Source organism: Chinchilla lanigera, unplaced genomic scaffold (genome assembly GCF_000276665.1).
Source record: "Chinchilla lanigera isolate Chin_1 unplaced genomic scaffold, ChiLan1.0 scaffold00029, whole genome shotgun sequence".
Taxonomy (NCBI): domain Eukaryota; kingdom Metazoa; phylum Chordata; class Mammalia; order Rodentia; family Chinchillidae; genus Chinchilla; species Chinchilla lanigera.
The window spans coordinates 17581020-17600880 of record NW_004955430.1 but is presented as its reverse complement, the minus strand read 5'-3'; the positions used below and the strand labels follow the sequence as shown (position 1 = coordinate 17600880).

General features: G+C 36.6%; 1 protein-coding gene across 1 annotated transcript in view; it reads left to right on the top strand.

The window, feature by feature from the left end:
- Ngly1 (N-glycanase 1) overlaps nucleotides 1-19861 on the top strand; it is a gene marked incomplete at its 5' end in the record, with an annotated part of 81246 nt that overhangs the window by 44684 nt on the left and 16701 nt on the right. The window contains 6 exon segments of the mRNA XM_013515676.1: nucleotides 1322-1544; nucleotides 4216-4337; nucleotides 5254-5399; nucleotides 6876-6986; nucleotides 11541-11705; nucleotides 16581-16766. Coding sequence (XP_013371130.1) covers nucleotides 1322-1544; nucleotides 4216-4337; nucleotides 5254-5399; nucleotides 6876-6986; nucleotides 11541-11705; nucleotides 16581-16766 — 953 coding nt within the window.

Sequence of the window (19861 nt, the reverse complement as noted above, 5' to 3'; positions counted from 1 at the left end):
CAGCTCCGAGCTTTTGTGTCTCTTGATCAGTCTTGGCTTGAAATCCACTATGACTTCAAATAGAATAGCTACTCTTGCTTTATTCCGGGTTCCTGTGCCGTGGATTATTTTTTCCATCCTTTGACTTTCAGTCTATGAATTTCTTTCTGGTTAAATGTGGTTTTGTATGCAGCATATTGGTGGGTCTTGTTTCTTGATTTATTCTGTCAATCTGTTTCATATGATTGATGAATTGACACTATTCACAGTTATAGTTACAATGGACATGTATCAATTTATCCTTGTCATATATATTTTCCTGTGGTTGGTTCCCTTTCTTTCCCTTCTGTTTAATTGCTGCCTTACCTGTGGACTCATTCTATTAGGATTCAATTGCTGTCTTAAGTGTTTTTCTACAATATCCTTCAGAACTTTTTAGAGTGTTGGTTTGGTGGTCATGAATTTCTTCAGGTGTTCTTTGTCATGGAAGTATCTTATTTCTCCATCAAGTTTGAAAAATAATTTTACAGGGTACATCATTCTGAATTGGGTCTTTTAGGGCTTGAAATATTTCACTCCAAGCTGTCCTTGACTTAAGGGTTTGAGTTGAGAACTCCGCTGTGGTTCTGATGGGTTTTCCTTTATAGGTGATTTCTTTTTCTAACTACTTTTACCATTCTGTTTTTTGTGTTGAATTTCTGGAATATTCTGAAATTTCTTGACTGTTATATGCTTTAATTTTTTTTTTTTTCTGATCATGACTAACTAGAGTTCTGTAGGCCTCTAAGCCCTAATCTGTATCCCCACTTGTACCCATCCTTAAATGGTTTTTGAAATTAGACTTTCCTAACTTGCTTGTGTTTCAAGATAGTTCTAAACTGACTGTAGTTTCCTGCAAGTCATTATGTAACACTTGTTATGCATGTCAGAGAGTAGATATAAAACAGTAAATGATCCAGGCATGGTGGCATACACCTGTAATCTTAGCACTCTGGATGCTTAGGCAAGTGGATCACTGCAAGTTTGAGGCTACCTTCACCTACATAGCAAGTTCAAGGTCAGCCTGGACTATATAGGAGACCCTGTCTCAAAAATAAAGCAAAACAAAAGATAGTAAATGTCCTGTTCTAAATGTGTAGTTACAGAGGTCATTGTATTTCTGCCTAGTTCACATTGTCATATACCCGCAACTCATACATCTTATTTATGAAAGTCTTTTATATCATGCTCTGCTTTATATATTTCAGCTCCAACTTGAGAATATGTACAGTACAATATGTGTGGATATTTTTAGATTTTTGTCAGCTTTGGATCTCAGTTGGTTCTCTTTTTAACTTTTCAGGTGCCAATATAAGTGATGAGGATTTTCTTTTGCTGGAGCTTTTGCACTGGTTTAAGGAGGAATTTTTTCATTGGGTAAATGACATTTCATGCACCAAATGTGGTGGAAAGACTAGATCTAAAGATAAGTCATTATTACCCAATGAGGAGGAGCTAAAGTGGGGTGCACACCTTGTAGAAGATCATTACTGTGATACATGTCAGCTCAACAATCGATTCCCAAGGTGGGTATCTGGAAAATAAAGCTACAGTAATCTCTGAATGGAAAGACTAGAAGCAAATTTTTATTAGGTAAACTCTTACATCTTCATTTTACCTATTAGAAATACATTTTTTTAGAACAGAGGTCTGCAGTGACTGGTAGGCTAAAGCCAGCCCACACCTGCTTTCGTAAATAATGTTTTATTAGAATACAGCCCTGAAGATTCATTTGCTTAGAGTCTGTGACTGTTTTCAGGCTACAATAGTGGAGTTATATGTTGGTGACAGACAGACCGTAATACCTACAAACTCTAAAATATTTTCTTTTGGTTCTTTTACAAGATTACACATTTTGAGCATAGTCATAGTATTTTCAGTTCTCCAAATCTTATATTCTTTTAATGTGTGATTTTTAATTTTCTGAAAGTACTCATATGCATTAAGAATACTTAAAATAATCATTAAATTTTGGTTAAGTGTAGTGTAGTGCAATCATATTATTTTCTTTTAAAGGTAGAAATTCGTTTTAACTAGGAATCTCCTACCTACCCAACCTGACCTACCCCTCATATCTCTAATTTTTAAATAAGGAAATTTTAATTTTTCAATTGATTTTTCCATCTTTTAATGTGTAAGACTCATATTACTTTCTAATTAGCAATACTTACAAAGTTTGTATTGTGCAAAAAAGATACAAAGTTTTTGAAATACCTTTTTTCAGTTAATTTTTCCATCTTTTAATGTATAAGACTCATGTCATATTTTCTAATTAGCAGATATTACAGTTTATTTGTATTATTATGCAAAAAAAGATATCATGTTTCTAAGCCAACCTAGGTGAGAGCTGACCTAGGTAGTCAATTCTGTCCTTAATTTGGAATAGCCCTATTGCATACAAAATACAAGCTAAACAGAATCTAATACCCAGTGATTATCTGTAATTAGTATTATTTCTTCATTCACCATACATCTGCACAACCCTTCTGCAGAGATTAGTAGATAAAGAGATTAGTAGATATATATATTTATAGCCTCCTCATAAACTCTTTAGGCAGTTGGGTTTTAAACTAATAATGCAGTGTGGAGTGGCGCAGACTAGCATAGATGTTAATGCAAAGAATTTTTTTCCTTTCTAATCAATTTCTTGTTTTATTGTTAGCTATTTTCTCTTTTGGGTTAGGATAACACATACTTTTTTTTCAGTGCAGATCTAACCCAGGGCCTCAAGCATATTAGAAAAGCACTCTGCCACTGATCTGTACCTCCAGCCCTACCAGCCCTAAACACTATTAATTGGAAACTAATCTACCCTTTTGAGGGGGGCTCAGGGAAGGTTTGGGGATCCAACCAGAGTTACACATGCCAAGCACATGCCAAGTGCACACACTGCCACTACTATACTATGCCCTTCATCTGATCCATTTGTCTTGGCACAAGTGGTGTATACAGGAGATGGAATCATAGGATATTCTGATTCTGTTACTGTGCTTCAATTTAAATTCACATCTTTCTGGGTGTGGTGGTGCATACCTGTAATTCCAGCACCTGTGAATGAGGCTGAGGCAGGTGGATCACCATGAGTTTGAGATCAGTCTAGGCTATATAGTGAATTCAAGACTACCCTGAACTACACAGTGAGACCTTGTCTCAAGAAAACAATAATAATAAATAAACACACATCTTTTTCAGTTAATTACTTAAGTTCTAAATGCATTTAATTTAGCTTAAGCAAAAGTATCTGCTCAACAGGTTTGTGATTGCAGAGCCAGCTCATTATGCCTATTTCTTTTGCCTCTTTTGACTTCTGGGCTCATGAGTGACCTGTGTAGTTAGCTAGAATAGAGCACTTTTCCTTTTTAGCTATTCCAACTCAAAAGCCTTCTCAATACCATGTGGAAATTTGGTATTCTCCATATTTATGACAGTTTTATAATTGGAGTAACTTTTATTTTTGTTTTTGAGACAGAGTCTTGCTCTGTAGTTCAGGGTGCCCTTGAACTTACCATGTAGTCCAGGCTGGCCTCAAACTCAGAGCAGTCCTCCTGCTTCAGCCTCCTGAGTGCTGAGATTACAGGTGTGCGCCATCAAGCCCTGCAATTGGAGTAACTTTTGTGCTGAAGACTTCTTTGAAAACAACTTCCAAGTTAGCAAGCACCTTTAATACTTGAGAAGAATAAATATTTAATCAAAATGATAATTAGAAAGGATAAATAGCTTTTAAGTAAAATTGAACCAACTTGAAATCTTTATTGAACAGCTTAAAGTCATTTACCTTTTAACACAGTGAGCTAGTTATTACCAGTTGTTAATGTTTAATACCTTAGATTTCCTACAGAATGTGTCTATCCAAACTTGTATTTTAAGGCCCACTTCAAATGAGTTCTCCTCCCTAACCACTTTCCACAACAGTAAATCAGACCTGTTGTAAAGTTTCTGTCCCACTCTGCCATGTAGTAAAAATGTATTAATTCTTCACGCTATAGGACTTTTAAACTCCCATTGCCACTGTTAGCACTTTTCAACAAAGATTCTAACACAATGTCTTACATATTCTAGGCCTTTCAATCAATATTTTAAAAGAAATTAAGAAACATGATGAATATTTAGCATAGACGTAATATACATTCTTTAAAAATTTTTATTTTGATAGCAAATAAGAGCTGTTGGTTTTTTGTTGTTGTTTTATTAAACCAGATATAACAACCCTGAGAAACTTCTGGAGACAAGATGTGGACGATGTGGCGAGTGGGCCAATTGTTTCACACTGTGCTGCCGAGCTTTAGGGTTTGAGGCTCGCTATGTTTGGGATTACACAGGTACAGAACGTGGCATGAGCAGAGGAGCAATATTGCTTTGTATATTTACAGCTTAAGTTTACGCTGAGTTTATCAGCTTTTCATATTTCCTTGTTCGTCTAATCTTCCATTTGTCATCTATGAAATAATAGTAATCCTAACCTCAGGTTTTTTTGAAGAAAGCACAAGGTTTTTGTAGTGTACCAGCACAGTGTCTGGTACTATACTTTGCACTCTGTTCTGTTAACACTTTATCATGACATTCACAGCAATGTTCCTGCATAGATCAGAATGTATAATAATGTGCTATAGAAATCTTCACTTTCAGAGGGATTACTATAATGATTTAGTCAAGAAGTCACAGTGTACGGAAATAATGTTAAGAAAAGCCAAAGACGTCTTCATTGTCTTTATTTAGAAATAACTCATGTTGTCTACATGTTCAAAAGTCATTTTTCTTGTTTTAGAGTTCTACTTGTGTTTTCAGTGTTTTTATTTTTAGAATCAAATTAAACCTTCAGTTAACATTTATGTTTTTATAGTCAAATATAAATCATCAGTAATGAGAAATTCAGTTAAACTGCCTGGTATTTCTGCATTTTAGGGTCCAGAGAAACATACTGCAGTTTCAAAAGTAGCACTAATTTCCTTCACATTGGCAAACTGAGGCTGATAGTTTTGATGCTATGTTTAATATGTTTGCCTTCTTTAGAGTGATACACATTATTTTTATTTTCTAAAATTGACTGCATGAAAGGTTATTATTCTAGTCTAGAGTTGCATGCACCACAAAACGCTCACTTTTACTAGCTGAAGTTTAGAATATTACAGTTTATGATGTGATCCTTAGGAGTTCATATATAGATTTGGAAGCCATTGTGGTTTTATACAGTTCACTTTTATTTCCTTATTTTTCTTTCTTTTCTTACTTGAGTAGACCATGTTTGGACAGAAGTCTATTCTCCTTCTCAGCAGCGGTGGCTGCACTGTGATGCATGTGAAGATGTCTGTGACAAACCACTCCTTTATGAAATAGGATGGGGCAAGAAGCTTTCCTATATCATAGCATTTTCTAAAGATGAGGTAGGGCATAAGAGAAAAAAACTGGTTTCCAACAGTAAAATGTATTTTTTCTTCTTTGACCGTTTTCTGAAGGCATAACTGACAATAATAAGATGCATATTTAAAGTCTGAAATTTAATAAAGTTGGTCATTTGCATACACATGAAATCATTATTATTCTCCGTATTCCAGTGTGTAGATGCACCCTGGTTCACTGTTGGTGAACACTTGGGTAATTTTCTGTCTTTAATGTTTTAAAATAAGCTTGTTAAATATTTAATTTCACAAGTCTTTATATAGGCATATATTTGTTTTTATCTTTGTTTAATGCCTCAGAGTTGAATGGTTGGATCATATGGTAAGTGTATATACAACTTCTTAGGAAACTGGTGAGCCATTTTTTTCAAAGTGATTGCACCATTTTATATTCTCACTAGTAGTATGTGAACATTGTTTTTTCATATCCCTGCTAACATTTATTATTGTTGAATTTTAAATTGTGGCCCTTTTAATAGGTGTGTAGTGGATATTGCCTTGCTTTTCATTTGTACTTTCCTAATGACAGATAATGTTTAGGGCCTTTTTACGTGTTTGCCATCTGTATCTTCCTGTTGGCTGATTTTTTGACATTGTTTTCTTATCATTGAATTTTGAGAATTCTTTATGTATTCTTATATAAGCACTTTATCAGATACATGGTTTGCAAGTTTTTTCTCTTTTGTCAGTAGCTTTTGATGCTCTTTAATGACTTTTGAAAAAAACAAATCAGTGAAGTCCAATTGACCAGTGCTGTTTTTCTTTTTTAATAGATTGTGATTTTTGATGTTGTAGCTAAGAAATTTTTACCTAGTCCAGGTCATAATATTATCTCTCATTTTTTAAAGAAACTGTACATTTTTAGCTTTACATTTGGTCTGCAATCAATTTGAGTAAATGTTTGCAGATGGTCCAAGTATAGATCGAAATGCATTTGAGGCATATGGATAATGAATTGTTTCAGTACCATTTGTTGCAGAGATTCTCTTTTTTGTTGTTGTTTTCACTGTGTAGTTTAGGCTGGCCTCAAACTCGCAGCAGTCCCCCTAACTAAGCCTCTGAGTGCTAGGATTACATACATATGCCAGCACCTTACTCTCCTTTTTCCATTGAATCATCACACTTTTATCAAAAATAAGTTGTTCTGTAATATAAATTGAACATAATAAAATAGATAAAGTTTATTCTTGTTCAATTTGTAGAATCAGCTTTGTGAGTAAATCTTAAAAAGCTAGTATTCTGAAATTTTCATCTTTTTATCAAAGTGCTTCTTGGAAGTATACCTTTTCAGAAATTTTTTTAAAAGCAAGATATTGTCTTCAGCTTCCTTCACAGGTTTTTAAAACTTACATAGTATAGTATTTCTTAAATTGCAGTTACGTTACATATATTTTAGGTATTTATCAAATAAAGGTTGATAGTTCTACTCTTACTAAATATTTGTATTGTTATCTGTTTCAGGTAGTTGATGTCACTTGGAGATATTCTTGTAAGCATGAAGAGGTGATCTCCAGAAGAACTGCAATAACAGAAGAATTACTTCGTGAGACTATTAATGGGCTTAATAAGCAGGTATACGTTTTGGTTTGTGTTTAGCTGACACCGCAAAGCGTCATGCAGTCATGGGGGTTAGGCTTTTTGGAGGTGGCTGAATCTAGAGTCTGAGATTGAATTGAGTCTGAGATTCATTGTCCAATGCTGGAATTAAGGGTGTGAGTGCTCTATGTGCCCTAGGTTGGGAAGCCTGCATATAGTATAAGGGACTGAAGGAGGCTTGTCCTCTCTCCCCTTCACTTGTTCACGGTGTAGCCAAGGCTATCTTTAAACTCAGGGCAGTCCTCCTACCTCAGCCTCCTGAGTGTTGGGATTACAGGTGTGTGCCACCATGCCCAGCTAGCAGTGACTACTTCTGAGAAGAGAAGGAATTCGGGCTATCAAAGAAGGAAGGTTCATTTCATACTGCTTTCATAGTGAAATATTCAATTCTATACACATGAAATTTTTTTAACTTAAAAGCAAATAATTTTGCTTCTGGCTGGCAACCAGAATAGAACAGACCACCTTAATCTAGTAATTGACATTCACAGTGACTTCCCATTTTATTTTGAATCTGTTATCTTTCATGTATAACCCTTGGAGATCCCAACCTGAAAAGCTAGAGTATTTGCTAGACCATCTTGTCTCAGAAAACTCTTACATTGCTAATTTATTTATTTTCTCCTGCACTTTGATTCTGCTAAGAATTTTGCTTTGGTGTTCTGCACTTTAATCATTAGTTTGTGCTTAGTTTTCCAGCCTTTTCTTCTTACCTACTTAATAATTGGCAAAGGCCTAGAAGTAGAGAGGGGTGCATTATGTTCCCTTCAATTCAGTTCATTTCCTCTCTTGGTCTTGACTTCTCAAGTTCTAGCTATATTGGTACCTGTCTGTTGCATTCAAACAAGTGTTTGAATATGTGTGTATGTTTCTCTACCTTTTCTTAGCAAGGATTTGACAAAATACAACTGTCTGAATTACTTTTCCTCGTTGCTGAGACAACATACCTGACACTCAAAGGAGGAAGAGTTTATTTTGTTTACAGTTTATAGAGCTTTCAGTTAATAGTTGGCTGGCTCCAAGGCAGGATGGCATGACTGAGGGCCATCACAAAAGAAATAGTTCTAAGACAGGCAGAAGACAACAAAAGGAAGCAAACTATAATAGCAGCTTCTTTGTGCCCCTTTTATATTCTGTCTGGTTTACCCAGTTTAGGGTAGATGCCAAGCCAATCAGTAAACTAATTTAGTCATCACACACCCTTAATCTCAGCATCACATATTCATAATTCATTCACCTCTGACTTCATGAGGCTTTGGGGTGACATCTAAACACAAGCCATAACATTCCACCCTTGGACCCCCAAAGGCTTATGCATATCCTTTTATGCAAGAGTCACCAAAGTCCTAACAGTTTCAGCATTGCTGAAAAGTGCAAGTTCAAAGTTTCCTCTGAGATTTAAGGCAAACTCACCTGTGAGCTTCTGTACAAAGGAAAAGATTAAACACTTCCAACATACAATGGTATAAGATAAACATTTCTCTTCCAAAAGGTACAAAAAGGGGGTCAGGAAGGATAGGAAAAAAAGCAGGACCAAAATACAGCAAAGCAAAAGATTAAATCCTGTAGTTCTATCCAAGATCCCTGGCAATCTGTGGCAAGATATGACCTCCAAAGGGCTTGGATGGCTCTACCCCTGTGACACTACTGGTAACAGCTCTCACAGCTTCTCTCTTGAGCTTGGCTATGTTTACTCCTTGCAGCTTTTCTCTGATAATACATGTTCCTGGCATCTCCAGACTCCTTCTGGGATCTCCACCGCACCTTCGGCTTCATGCTTACAGTTTCACACACTGTCCTCTAAGGGCACACTACCTGGCCTCCCAGACCTTCTGAAATACGAGTGGAAGTTTTCCTGACCCCACAACTCTTCTTCTACATGCACCTACAACCAGCACCATGTGGCTGATACCAGGGTCTGCTGCCTGCTGAAGGAGTAGCCAGTTTTTCTTCTTTCTTGGATATAGAGGTCAAGTGCCTGGATTGCTGAAGACTCTGAATCTAATCCCAAGGATGAAATTCTCTAGGCCACTGCTATTTTGGAACATGGTGCTCTGGGGATTTCTTCTCAAAGCAAAGTCTTTCACCTTTGCAACTCTGAGGCTGCCCAGGCTGTGGTTTTGCTAGTTCTTGTGATATCCTCAGACCATCTTTTCTGTTGTCATCTTCTGAAATGCTTGACTTTTCTTGCTAGTTTTTCAGCTACCAGTTTCTCCTCTGTTCCATCTTTGCAGACCACGACTGTACTGGAGCTTCCTTTCTGGCCAAACCCAATATTTTGAATCATTCTGCTGAGCTCTACTTTTGATTCTCAAAACATAAATCAGGTTGAAAGCTTCCAACAGTAGCCATGCCACAGCTTCAACATTAGACTGCATTGAAATTTCTTCTGCCACCTAATTAGATCACTGCTCTTATCTCAGTCTCAAGCAGTCTCTGAATATGAACAAAATGCAGGCAGACTTTATGCCAAGCCATAGCACACATTGTCTGGAGTCCCAACACCCAATGCAGTCATTCCTCCCAGCAGAAACCTCCTGGACCTGGGCGTAACCAGCGATATTTCTGTCACCATTCCAGGTCTCTGAGCTCTGACCAGAATCTCGCATCAGGTGCAGCCTTAGGCATTCCAGGGTTGCTTCTTTGTCTGGGATCTCTGAACCTTTCCAGACTCTTCTCATAAGCCAAGTGCAGAGGCTCTTAAACCACACAGTCAGGTACAGTTCTAGCAATAACCCCACTTACCTGGTACCAAATTCTGTCATCCTTACTTTTTCTCATTGCTGAGATGAAATACTGGACACCCAGAGTTAAAGGAGTAATAGTTTATTTAGCTCACAGTTTATAAAGATTTCATTCCATAATCATCTAGCTCCAAGGCAGGGTGGCATGGCAGACAGACATTACAGAGGAGAAACAGCCCATGGCAAGCAGAAGGTAGTAAAGTAATCAAGTGACTAGTGACAAGTGACAGACTACAAATAAGTAGCAAGCAAGCCTCTTTCTGTCCCTTATGTTGTATCCAGGCTACCTGTTTTTAGTGCAGATAGCACTCACGCCCTTAATCCTAGCACCCTTAATCCTAGCACCGTTAATCCTAGCACTGCACCATGAATCAGTCACACACTCTGGATCCACCCACCTCTGAAAAAGCCCCACATATAACTGCACGAGGCTTTGAGGAACATCTAAACTCAAGCTCTAGCACTCTGCCCCTGGCTCCCCAAAGACTCATTCATGTACATCCCTTTATGCAAAAGGCATTTAGTCTATCTCCGAAAGTTGCCAGAATTCTAACAGTTTCAATATTGCTGGAAAGTCTTTAAGTCTGAAGTCTCCACTGAGATTTAAGGCAAACTCGTAGCTGCAAGCCCCTATACAAATGAAAAGGAAGTTAAACACTTCCAACATTCAATGGCAGAAAACACACATTTCTGTTCCAAAAGGTACAAATTAAGGGGATAGAAAAGAATGGGAACAAAGCAAAAATAAAACCCTGCAGGGTAAACATTAAGTGCTATAGTTCCATGTCCAGCATTCAAGGCAGTCTGTGGCAAGATGTGAATTCCAAGGGGCTTGGGTTGCTCCACCCCTGTAGCACTGCTTGTGGTTATAGTAGCTCCTGTGACTTCTCTCTTGGGCCTGCTCTGCTCCCTCCTTGCAGTTTTCCTCACACGATCTATGTTCCTGGCTTCTCCAAACTTCTGAGTTCTCTGCATCTTCAGCTTCACACTCAGAGCTTCACATACTACCCTCTCAGGTACACAGCCTGGCCTCATGCCTTCCTTTGAAATCTGGGTGAACCCTTCCTGATCCCAATCCTTGTACCAAATTCTGTCTTAGTTACACTTCCTCATTGCTGAGAATAAAATACCTGAAATCCAACATTAAAGGAGGAAAGGTTTATTTGACTTACAGTTTGTAGAACTTACAGTTCATCATTGGCTGACTCCAAGCAGGATATGATGGTAGAGGGGCGTTACAGAGGAAAAACAGTTCAAGGCGGGCAGAAGACAGCAAAAGCACGCAAGCTACTAGTGACAAGCAACAATAGAGGCTTCTTTCTGCTCTTTTTATATTCTATCTAGGCTATTCAGTTTAGGGCAGGTGCCAAAACTATCAGTGGACTAATTTAGTAAGCACACATAGTTAATCCCAGCATCACACATGGTAGATCCAGCCACCTCTGAAAAAGCCCCACCTGTGACTGCACGAGGCTTTGGGGGGACACCTAGATGCAAAGCATAACAACATCCTAGTCCATCATAGCCAAAAACCGAAGGTGCTACCTCTGTTCTAAACCTAGGATAGCGGAGGTCATGCAGAGAAATAGATGTTAAATGATTTCTCAGCATAAAATTAAGTTTTCCACACTGTTTTATTTTCCAAATAATACGTGTATGGAAATCAAATTGATTGCTTTTTTTAAGATCTCATAAAATACAGATGTTATGTTTTAATTATATTCTTGCTTAGACTTGGATTCTTACATTTCTGTAATCTTATCTTTTTTTTTAATATTAATGACAGAGACAACTATCTTTATCAGAAAGTAGAAGAAAAGAACTTCTGCAGAGGATAATTGTGGAACTTGTTGAATTTATATCTCCCAAAACCCCTAAACCTGGAGAACTTGGTGGAAGAATATCTGGGTCATTGGCTTGGAGAGTAGCTCGAGGTGAAGTGGGTCTAGAGGTATTTAATGTATTCTAGAATATATTTTCTGCTTACCATAATATGTTCTTTGCTTACAGAAAAAACAATCCATTGGCCATGGCCTTTCAATTACTATTTAGAAATGCAACAGGTAAAAAGAAGTGGTAATTGATTGACATAGTATAATCATAAAAGAAGCATAGCATTGTAAAGTAGAATTTTCCCATTTTTCCTTTCTGTTTTTATCACAGGAGAACTTTTACAAAAGACTAGACAGAAAAATACACATATTTCTTAATGAGTTTTTGCAAATTTAACAGCTACAGTGGTCCCTCAGTTCATGAACTTAATTTATTCCATGATTTTGGAAATGATGGCTACATTTGTGTTTGTACAAGAAAGATGGCTTCATGTTTGCCACACAATGCATAGTTTGCACACAAAACCAAAACTTTGCCAAATGCTTTTATTTGCAAGCAAAATCATTTGCAAACAAAACTGTTCATGAACCAAGGTACCACTGTATATAATCAGTGACCAAAACAGTGGATCACCAGAACCCCAGAAACAAGCATGAGTTTCTTTCCAGTAGATACTTGGCACTCCCAAAAGTAACCATTATCTTGGTTGTTAACATCGCATCTTAGTTTTATCTGTTATTATGCAGGTGAATATTTAGATGGTATCATATAGTATGTACTCTTTGTGTATAGCTTTTCTTCACACATTATGGTAGTGAAATTCATAAATATTCTTTTCTGTATAATATTCTACTATGCCAATCTGTTGTCTTAGTTACTTTTCTCATTGCTGGGACAGAAAACCTGACACCCACAAATTAAAAAAGAAAGGTTTATTTCCACTTACAGTTTGTAGAAGTTTTAGTCCATCATAAGCTGGGTCCAAGGCAGTGTGGCATGGCAGAGGGGAATCACAGAGAAGAAACAGTTCATGGTGTGTCAGGCAGAAGGCAGCAAGCAGCTACTTTTCCTTTTGTCCCATCTAGGCTACAATACTTTTGGATAGTTCCACCCACACCCAGGGCAGGCCGTCCTCTTTTTCAGAACCAGAACTATGATAAATTAATTAGTGGACTGATCTACTACCAAGTGCCCTTAATCCCAGTATCACACACTCTGAATCTGTCCACCTCAGAAAAGCCCCACCTATGAGTACATGAGGCTCTGTGGTCATCTAGATGCATGCCATAACAGTATTATACTTTATCCATTTCACTATTAGCAGGCATTTTGGTTGTTTGTAGGTTTTGACTATGTTAAAGTGTGCTGCTGTCAACATTGATTTATGTATTTCAGTGAATACATTTATGCATTTCTATTGTATATGTACCCAAGTGTGGAATCACTAAGTCATGAGAGTGTATGTTCAGACTTGGGTAGATGCTGCCATTGTTAATCATTTTCTCCTTACTGGGATACCCCAACACCCAACAATTTAAAGGAAGAAAGGTTTATTTTGGCTTAAGATTTTTACAAGATTCAGTGCATTTTTGGTTGGCTCCAAGGCAAAAAGGGCATGTCAGAGGAAAGCTACTTACCCATGGCAGCCAGGAAGCAGAAGGATAAGAGGGGAGCAGGAACAAGAATACACCCTTCCAAGTAACATCCCCCAAGTGACCCACCTCTAAATAAGCCCAAACTCCTAACAGCACATGTAGCGAAGAACTCATGAGTGGATTAGTCTGCTGATGCGTATAGCAGCCGCATTATCCAGTCACCTTCCAAACACTTGAGAGCTTGGGAAACATTTTAGATCTAAACCACAACACTGCCAGTTTTCCAAAGTGGTTGTACCAGTATGCATTCTTAGTAGCAACATGTGAGATTTTTCTTCACATCTCTGCCTGCATTTGGTATTATAGTACCTCTTTTTCAACAATTCTGGTAGTATATAGTACTCTTGCAGTATGAGTTTGCATTTTGGTGAGTACTGTATCCTCTCTTGCAAAGTGCCTGTTCAGATTTTTTTCAAATAAGATTTTGATACATCAAAAAAAAAAACTACTTTTTTTTCCCCCATATGAAAATGTAAAAAAGTATAGGGAAATTCAGCATTTGGGTAATTCAGGTGATAAAAGTATATTTCTTAGTATATGCTTGCATGCATCTGGTATTGGCAAAATCACTGGGTTTGAGGGTTTGTTTTTGTTTTTGTTAGTTTTTTGAGACAGGCTTTTCCTTTGTAGTTCAGGCTGGCCTTGAACTGACTTTGTAACCCAGGATGGTCTCAAACTCAAAGCAGTCATCCTGCTTCAGCCTCCCAACTGCTGGGATTGTGACCTCCCAACCCAACAGGAAATAATTGTTGGTGTGACTTCTATTTATTATCAGACTTATTTTAGTAGTATTGTCATTTGATCTCCAGAAATTAAATAACAATGGAAATTTAATTTCTTTTGGTCTTGGTTTTGTTTCTTTGGTTTTTTTGAGATAGAGTCTCATTATGTAGTGCAGGCTGGCCTTTAACTCATTATGTGGCATGCCGGCTGTCTTCAAACTCAAGGCAGTCCTCCTGCTTCAGCCTCCCAAGTGCTGGGATTACAGGCATGTGCCACCACACCTGGTGGAAATTTAATTTCTATAAAGGAGTTAAGTCCTATTTATGAACCAGGTGAAAGTCAATGTGCTTGGTTCTGTAATGAACATTTAAAAAGTGCACTGGATTATATCTTGCCCTAGGGAGCTTAAAATTGAATCACTGGAGAATATTTAATATATATATCTAAGAAAATATGTAAGAAAAATACTTTAAAGGAAAATAATTCATCATATATCAGTATCAAACAAAGTAAAGTTTATACAACTTTTTCTAAATTTGCTATTGATACAGTTCATTCCTCTACTGAGGGAAAATGCCCAGGAGTGAATTATCGCCAATAAATTTTATGTTTGCATTTTAATTTATCCTATCATCTGTAGCAGGCAATTAGAAGTATTGGTTCAGCCACGGAATTACCAGAGCTAAACTCAACAAATAATTCAAATCACTGCTGATGCAGTGCAAGTTGCAAGCATAAATCTAAATGAAGCCAGTTTAAAAAGAGCTAATTTAATTCACAGCTGTGTTCAATTTAAAACATAGATATTATAAGCAATCCTAAAAAATTTGGAACTAAATCTTATTATTTGCAAAATGAAGGAAACATTGTTGGTATTATTTTCAGAATGACAATTTTATCTTAATTTTAGATTTAAGACATGAATATTAATGTCAGTTTTACTCCACATTGCTTTGTTCGTTTTACGTACATGCTGTGTTCAGTGACCAACGTGTATTTTTCTTTTCCTTTAGTAATTAGTTATCCTTTCTAAAATAGTAGAGAATCCTTTTAGATTTTATTTGCAGATTGTTTGTGTTAGCATTATGAAATACCTTTGATTAAAAAAGAAAACAGGGCTAGGGATGTGACTGAGAGGTAGAGCACTTGCCCTAGCATACCTGTGGCCTTGGCTTCAATCCCCAGCACTGAGGGAAAAAAACAGTGAGAAGGAAACAGTTGGAAAATGTTTGTTATTTGGTCATTGTAACATGTAGTACAACAATCCATAATTATAAAATCAATTTCTAAAAGTAATAAACTCCTTTGTTTACCTTTTTGGCATCAATATTCATAGGTTTTCCTAAAAATTACCTTCTCTTTCATACATTTAATGAGACTTTTAAAATTCTAACAGTGATATATACATGTATCTTTTTTTGTGCTTACGGTATTTTTATGTTGTGCTAATTGATTCTTACACATTCCACTGTTTGTATTTTTTAATACCTCCTGCCTAAATCTTAACAAAAAACTTATTGCCTACCTGACTAATCAATTAGTAATTACTATAGCAGGATGTTGAAACAAATTAGTGGTGCTCAGCAGTGGATGATTTTCCCTTTAAGGGACCCTTTGACAATGTCTGCAGACTTTTTACTGTCATGGCTTGGAAGAGGGGCAGTGCCATTGGCACCTAGTAGGCATAAAATGCTTAACATGCACTGTACAGGATACCCTCCACTACCAAGGACTGTCTAACTCCAGTTGCTACTATGGCTATACATAAGGAGAAGAAGCCATTGAGTCACTAGCACATAAAAGCACAGGATAAATGTATCTTCTCTTTCAAATGTTAGATTCACTCAGTGATATCAGGAAATAGGGGTTATTTTATACTAAAACAAATACGAATTTATTTTGGATTAGTATACAAAAATTGTGTGCAATTTTAAGGTAAAAATGAGCTATTACAGTAATATCACACATTCAGATGACAGTATTAAGCTATGTTAGACACTCCCCTAGCTTAGAGTACCAGGAAAGGAGATTCTGGTGAAGTGAGTATAGTCTGAGGCCAAATGGATGAGATAGAATCAAGTATATGGTGATTAGAAAGAACACCATTCTAGCTAGACAGACAGTATGTGTCAACCTACAACAAGAGCCCACTGCACATTTTTGAAGAATAAAAGGAAACCTAACATAGTGGGAGCATAAAAATAAAAGGGAAGAGTAACATGAGTCCTAGTTAAACAGGTCAGCAGGGAACAAATCATACTGAGCCTGTAACCCATTGGTAATGATTTTGGAGTTTATTCTGTGAAGTCAGTGAAGTGAGTTAAATAGGAAAGAGACGTATCCCCGTTTATATTGATTAAAAGCTCCCTTTCATCACTGTGTAGAACATGGATACAAGAGGACATACATTTTAACACAAGGAAGTCAACTGTAGATTATTTGTAGTAGACAAAATAATATGTAGTGGTGGTGATGGTGGAAGAAATGATATTTTCTAGATTTTTCTATTGGTATAATTTCTTTCTTTTTAAGTTGGAGTCTCTTACTACCATACATAATGTACTCCTTTAATATCTTCGATAAAGTTGAAAAACTAACTCTGCTTTCTTTTTAAGAGAAAGGAAATCCTGCTCATTCCCTCTGAAAATGAGAAGATTTCTAAACAGCTGTACCTTTGTTACAATATTGTGAAAGATCATTATGTCCGAGTTTCAAGTAACAATCAAACCATTTCTGGATGGGAGAATGGAGTGCGGAAAAAGGAACCCATATTCAGAAAAGTTGAGACAGACTGGAACATGGTAATTTAATGCATAATACTGTTGAGAACTTTTGTCATTGTTTAAACAAATATAAATTGGCTTCATTTTTCAGTTGTGCATAATGTGAAAACTGATATCAAATTGATTTTAGTAATCCTTTAACTTTAAAAAGGAAGTTTCATTCCCAGCATGTAGTCAAAAGTACAGTAGAAATTCTTGGTTTATATCAAGGAAATATCCCTTTTCATCAAAATGTCTGCATTTAATACTTTCATGGGAAAAAAATAGGCAAATCACTGATCTGTATCACTTTTTTCATGACAATGTAAGATATATTGCAATTGATTTTCTTGATACATATTGATAGTCTACTAAATGTAGGCTTCTAGCAAGTATAATGCATTTAGTCAAAAGTACCAAGAAGCTAAGCAACTAATAAGCTTTCATTTCATAAGAATGTGGATGATTAAATAGCAGTATTAGTTATTTTTTCTGTGTCCTAAAATATTAAGTAAGTAAATGGATTCTGAGACTACAGAATTTACTGATATCAGTTTGCACATTATTGTTACACATTAGCAGTAACAAGAGGCTTTGCTTTTAAACTTCTTTGTTAGAAACATACCATAAACAAACTCAGAACTATTTATGTAACCTCAGTAGCATATATTATTAATAGATTTTCATAGGCTTTAATTAATTTATAGAGAGCTTTTAAAGTTAACTTGTCAAATATTTGAGTGGGAAGGAAAGTTGTTCTTGTAAGAAATTGGATAGATTTTAAAAGTAATAGATTAACAGCTGCCACTGTTTATGAGCATCTCTTGCATGCTATCACTGTAGTAGGAATCAATTAGAGCATCAAACAAATGCAGAAATAATGTCCGTTTTGGTTTGCTTTCTTCCCAATTCTAAGTTTTTATTTCAAAGCCTAGCTGGTATTTAACCATATAAATGTCCATTTAAATCATATTCCAAATGATAAAATTGTAGATCTTTTTGTATTAAACCAAGAGCATAGGATTATTAAAATTACAAATTTCTACATTTTCTTCCCTAGCTGAAGAAATTCGTAAAATACAGAATTTTAAAATTTTGAGGTATATATATGTCAGTGACCATGTAGTTGATGAAAAAAGATGAACATCTTTTAGAGGGCAATCCTTTGCCTAAAAATTCTAAGTAGAAAGCAGCCTAGAAGTGCTGTTCACTCAAGGACAAGTCTGTACATGCTAAACTGAAGAGAAAGCAAGCATTTCTTTCTAGCTAGCAGTGTCACTAGGAAGGTAATGGTGGAGAAAATAGTAAGGTATTGCAGAAGATGTGATACATGGAGAAACAGCTATTTTGAGACATATTTCTTTGTCTTACACACTTATTTGTTCATCAGCAAACATTTATTGAGTGCCTTTTGTGCCAGGCATTGTTCTCTGCTACATGGATCAACAGTTAAAGATACAGTTTCTTCCCTCACAGTCTAACAGGGAAACTGAAGTATAAACAGTGACGTTAACCACCATGCAGAGTGCTATAATAAGGATATCAGCACATTGCTATGGAAACACTGAGGTGGGAGTAATTATCTCTGGCTGTGGGTGTTGGGCAAAATTCCACAGAGCAGGTGATATCTGAGCTGGACGCTGAAGGATGAGTAGGTATGCATCAGGGAGGGAAGCAGCAGGAAACAGACATGAAGTGCATGGCCTGTTCTAAGATCTCTAAAGAGAACATTGTGGCCATAGAAAAATGTATTGTATGAAGAGGAGTTAAATGGTGTAAATGAGATGCAAGGGCCATTAAATAGAAAACAGATCATTACTCAAGAAAACTTTATGCCTTGATATACTTTTATGCAGGGTAGGTTTTTGGGGGGTTTGTTTGTTTGTTTTGTTGTTTTTTGGTTTTCAGTACTGAGGATTGAACCTAGGACCGTCACACTGAACTACACCCCCATCCTTTTTAAAATTTTTTATTTTGAGACAGGTTTGCCAAGTTGGGCTGGAACTTGAAAGCCTCCTGCCTCAATCTCCCAACATGCTGGGATTATAGTTGAACCAGTCCATTTCAAACTGTAATATTTAGTATCAAATTAATAAAAATATTAAATTTACTTATAGAAAGTGATACCCTAGAAGTAACAGTTGTCATTAAACCGTGTGTATCCCCTCTAAATTGCTATTCCTAGTTCTCTACCAGCATGCTGTCAGTTAGGTATTCTCTAGCTCCACCATGCCCTTCCTCAGTAATCTCCAACCTCATATCATGATACATCACATGCGCCTGCTCTCAGATTTGTAGGACCAATTCTTAGCTTCTCAGAAAGGTCTTTTCCAAGGGTCACATGGATTTATTAAATTTTGCTACTTAGCCAATACATTGTTCAATGATAATCTGCATTTTAAAAAATATAAAAAGCTAAATCTTGGGCACTACACATTTTGGGAAGCAAGTAATAACACCGTAATAAAAATCCTGTTAAATTTCTAACTAGTCTCCAATGCATCTGCCCCAATCCCTTCAAAGATGTGCTCTACTCTGTGGCTAGAGAAAATGCCTTCAAAACTCAGTTGTTACTGAGTGCTTTTAGTGTAAGAAACATCGCCGTGTCTCTTTGGAGGCAGACCCTTGCTTTCTGCCCTGGCCTTGCCTTACTCTGTGCTACCGCTTGTCCTCTGTATTGCAACTGCACTGCCCTTCTATCTTCACCACAGAACCTCTGAGACTTTCCCTTTTTGCTTGAATTAACTCTTATTCCCCAAAATTACCTTAAACCTCAGTCCCTCCTGTCCCAGATAACTGGATGTATTTTACCATTTATAGATTTATTGTACCACACAGCTCTCCTTCATGACACTGGTTCAAGATATGTGTAAGAATAGATTGCCTCTCCCTCTCACAAGCAAAGACCTACCTTTTATTTCCTATTCACCTTTGTACGGATGTATCTAGGATAGTAATACTATGTGTTTACTAAAGATTGTTGAATGTACGAAAGAGTGATGGATTGTACATAGCAAAAATCTCACACCACTCTGAGGCTGTGTAAAATAGTAGATACTGTGCTTTGTTCACAGTAGCCCTTGGATGATCTCAGATACTTTTTTTTTTATTTTAAAAATAAAAGGAGGAAAACA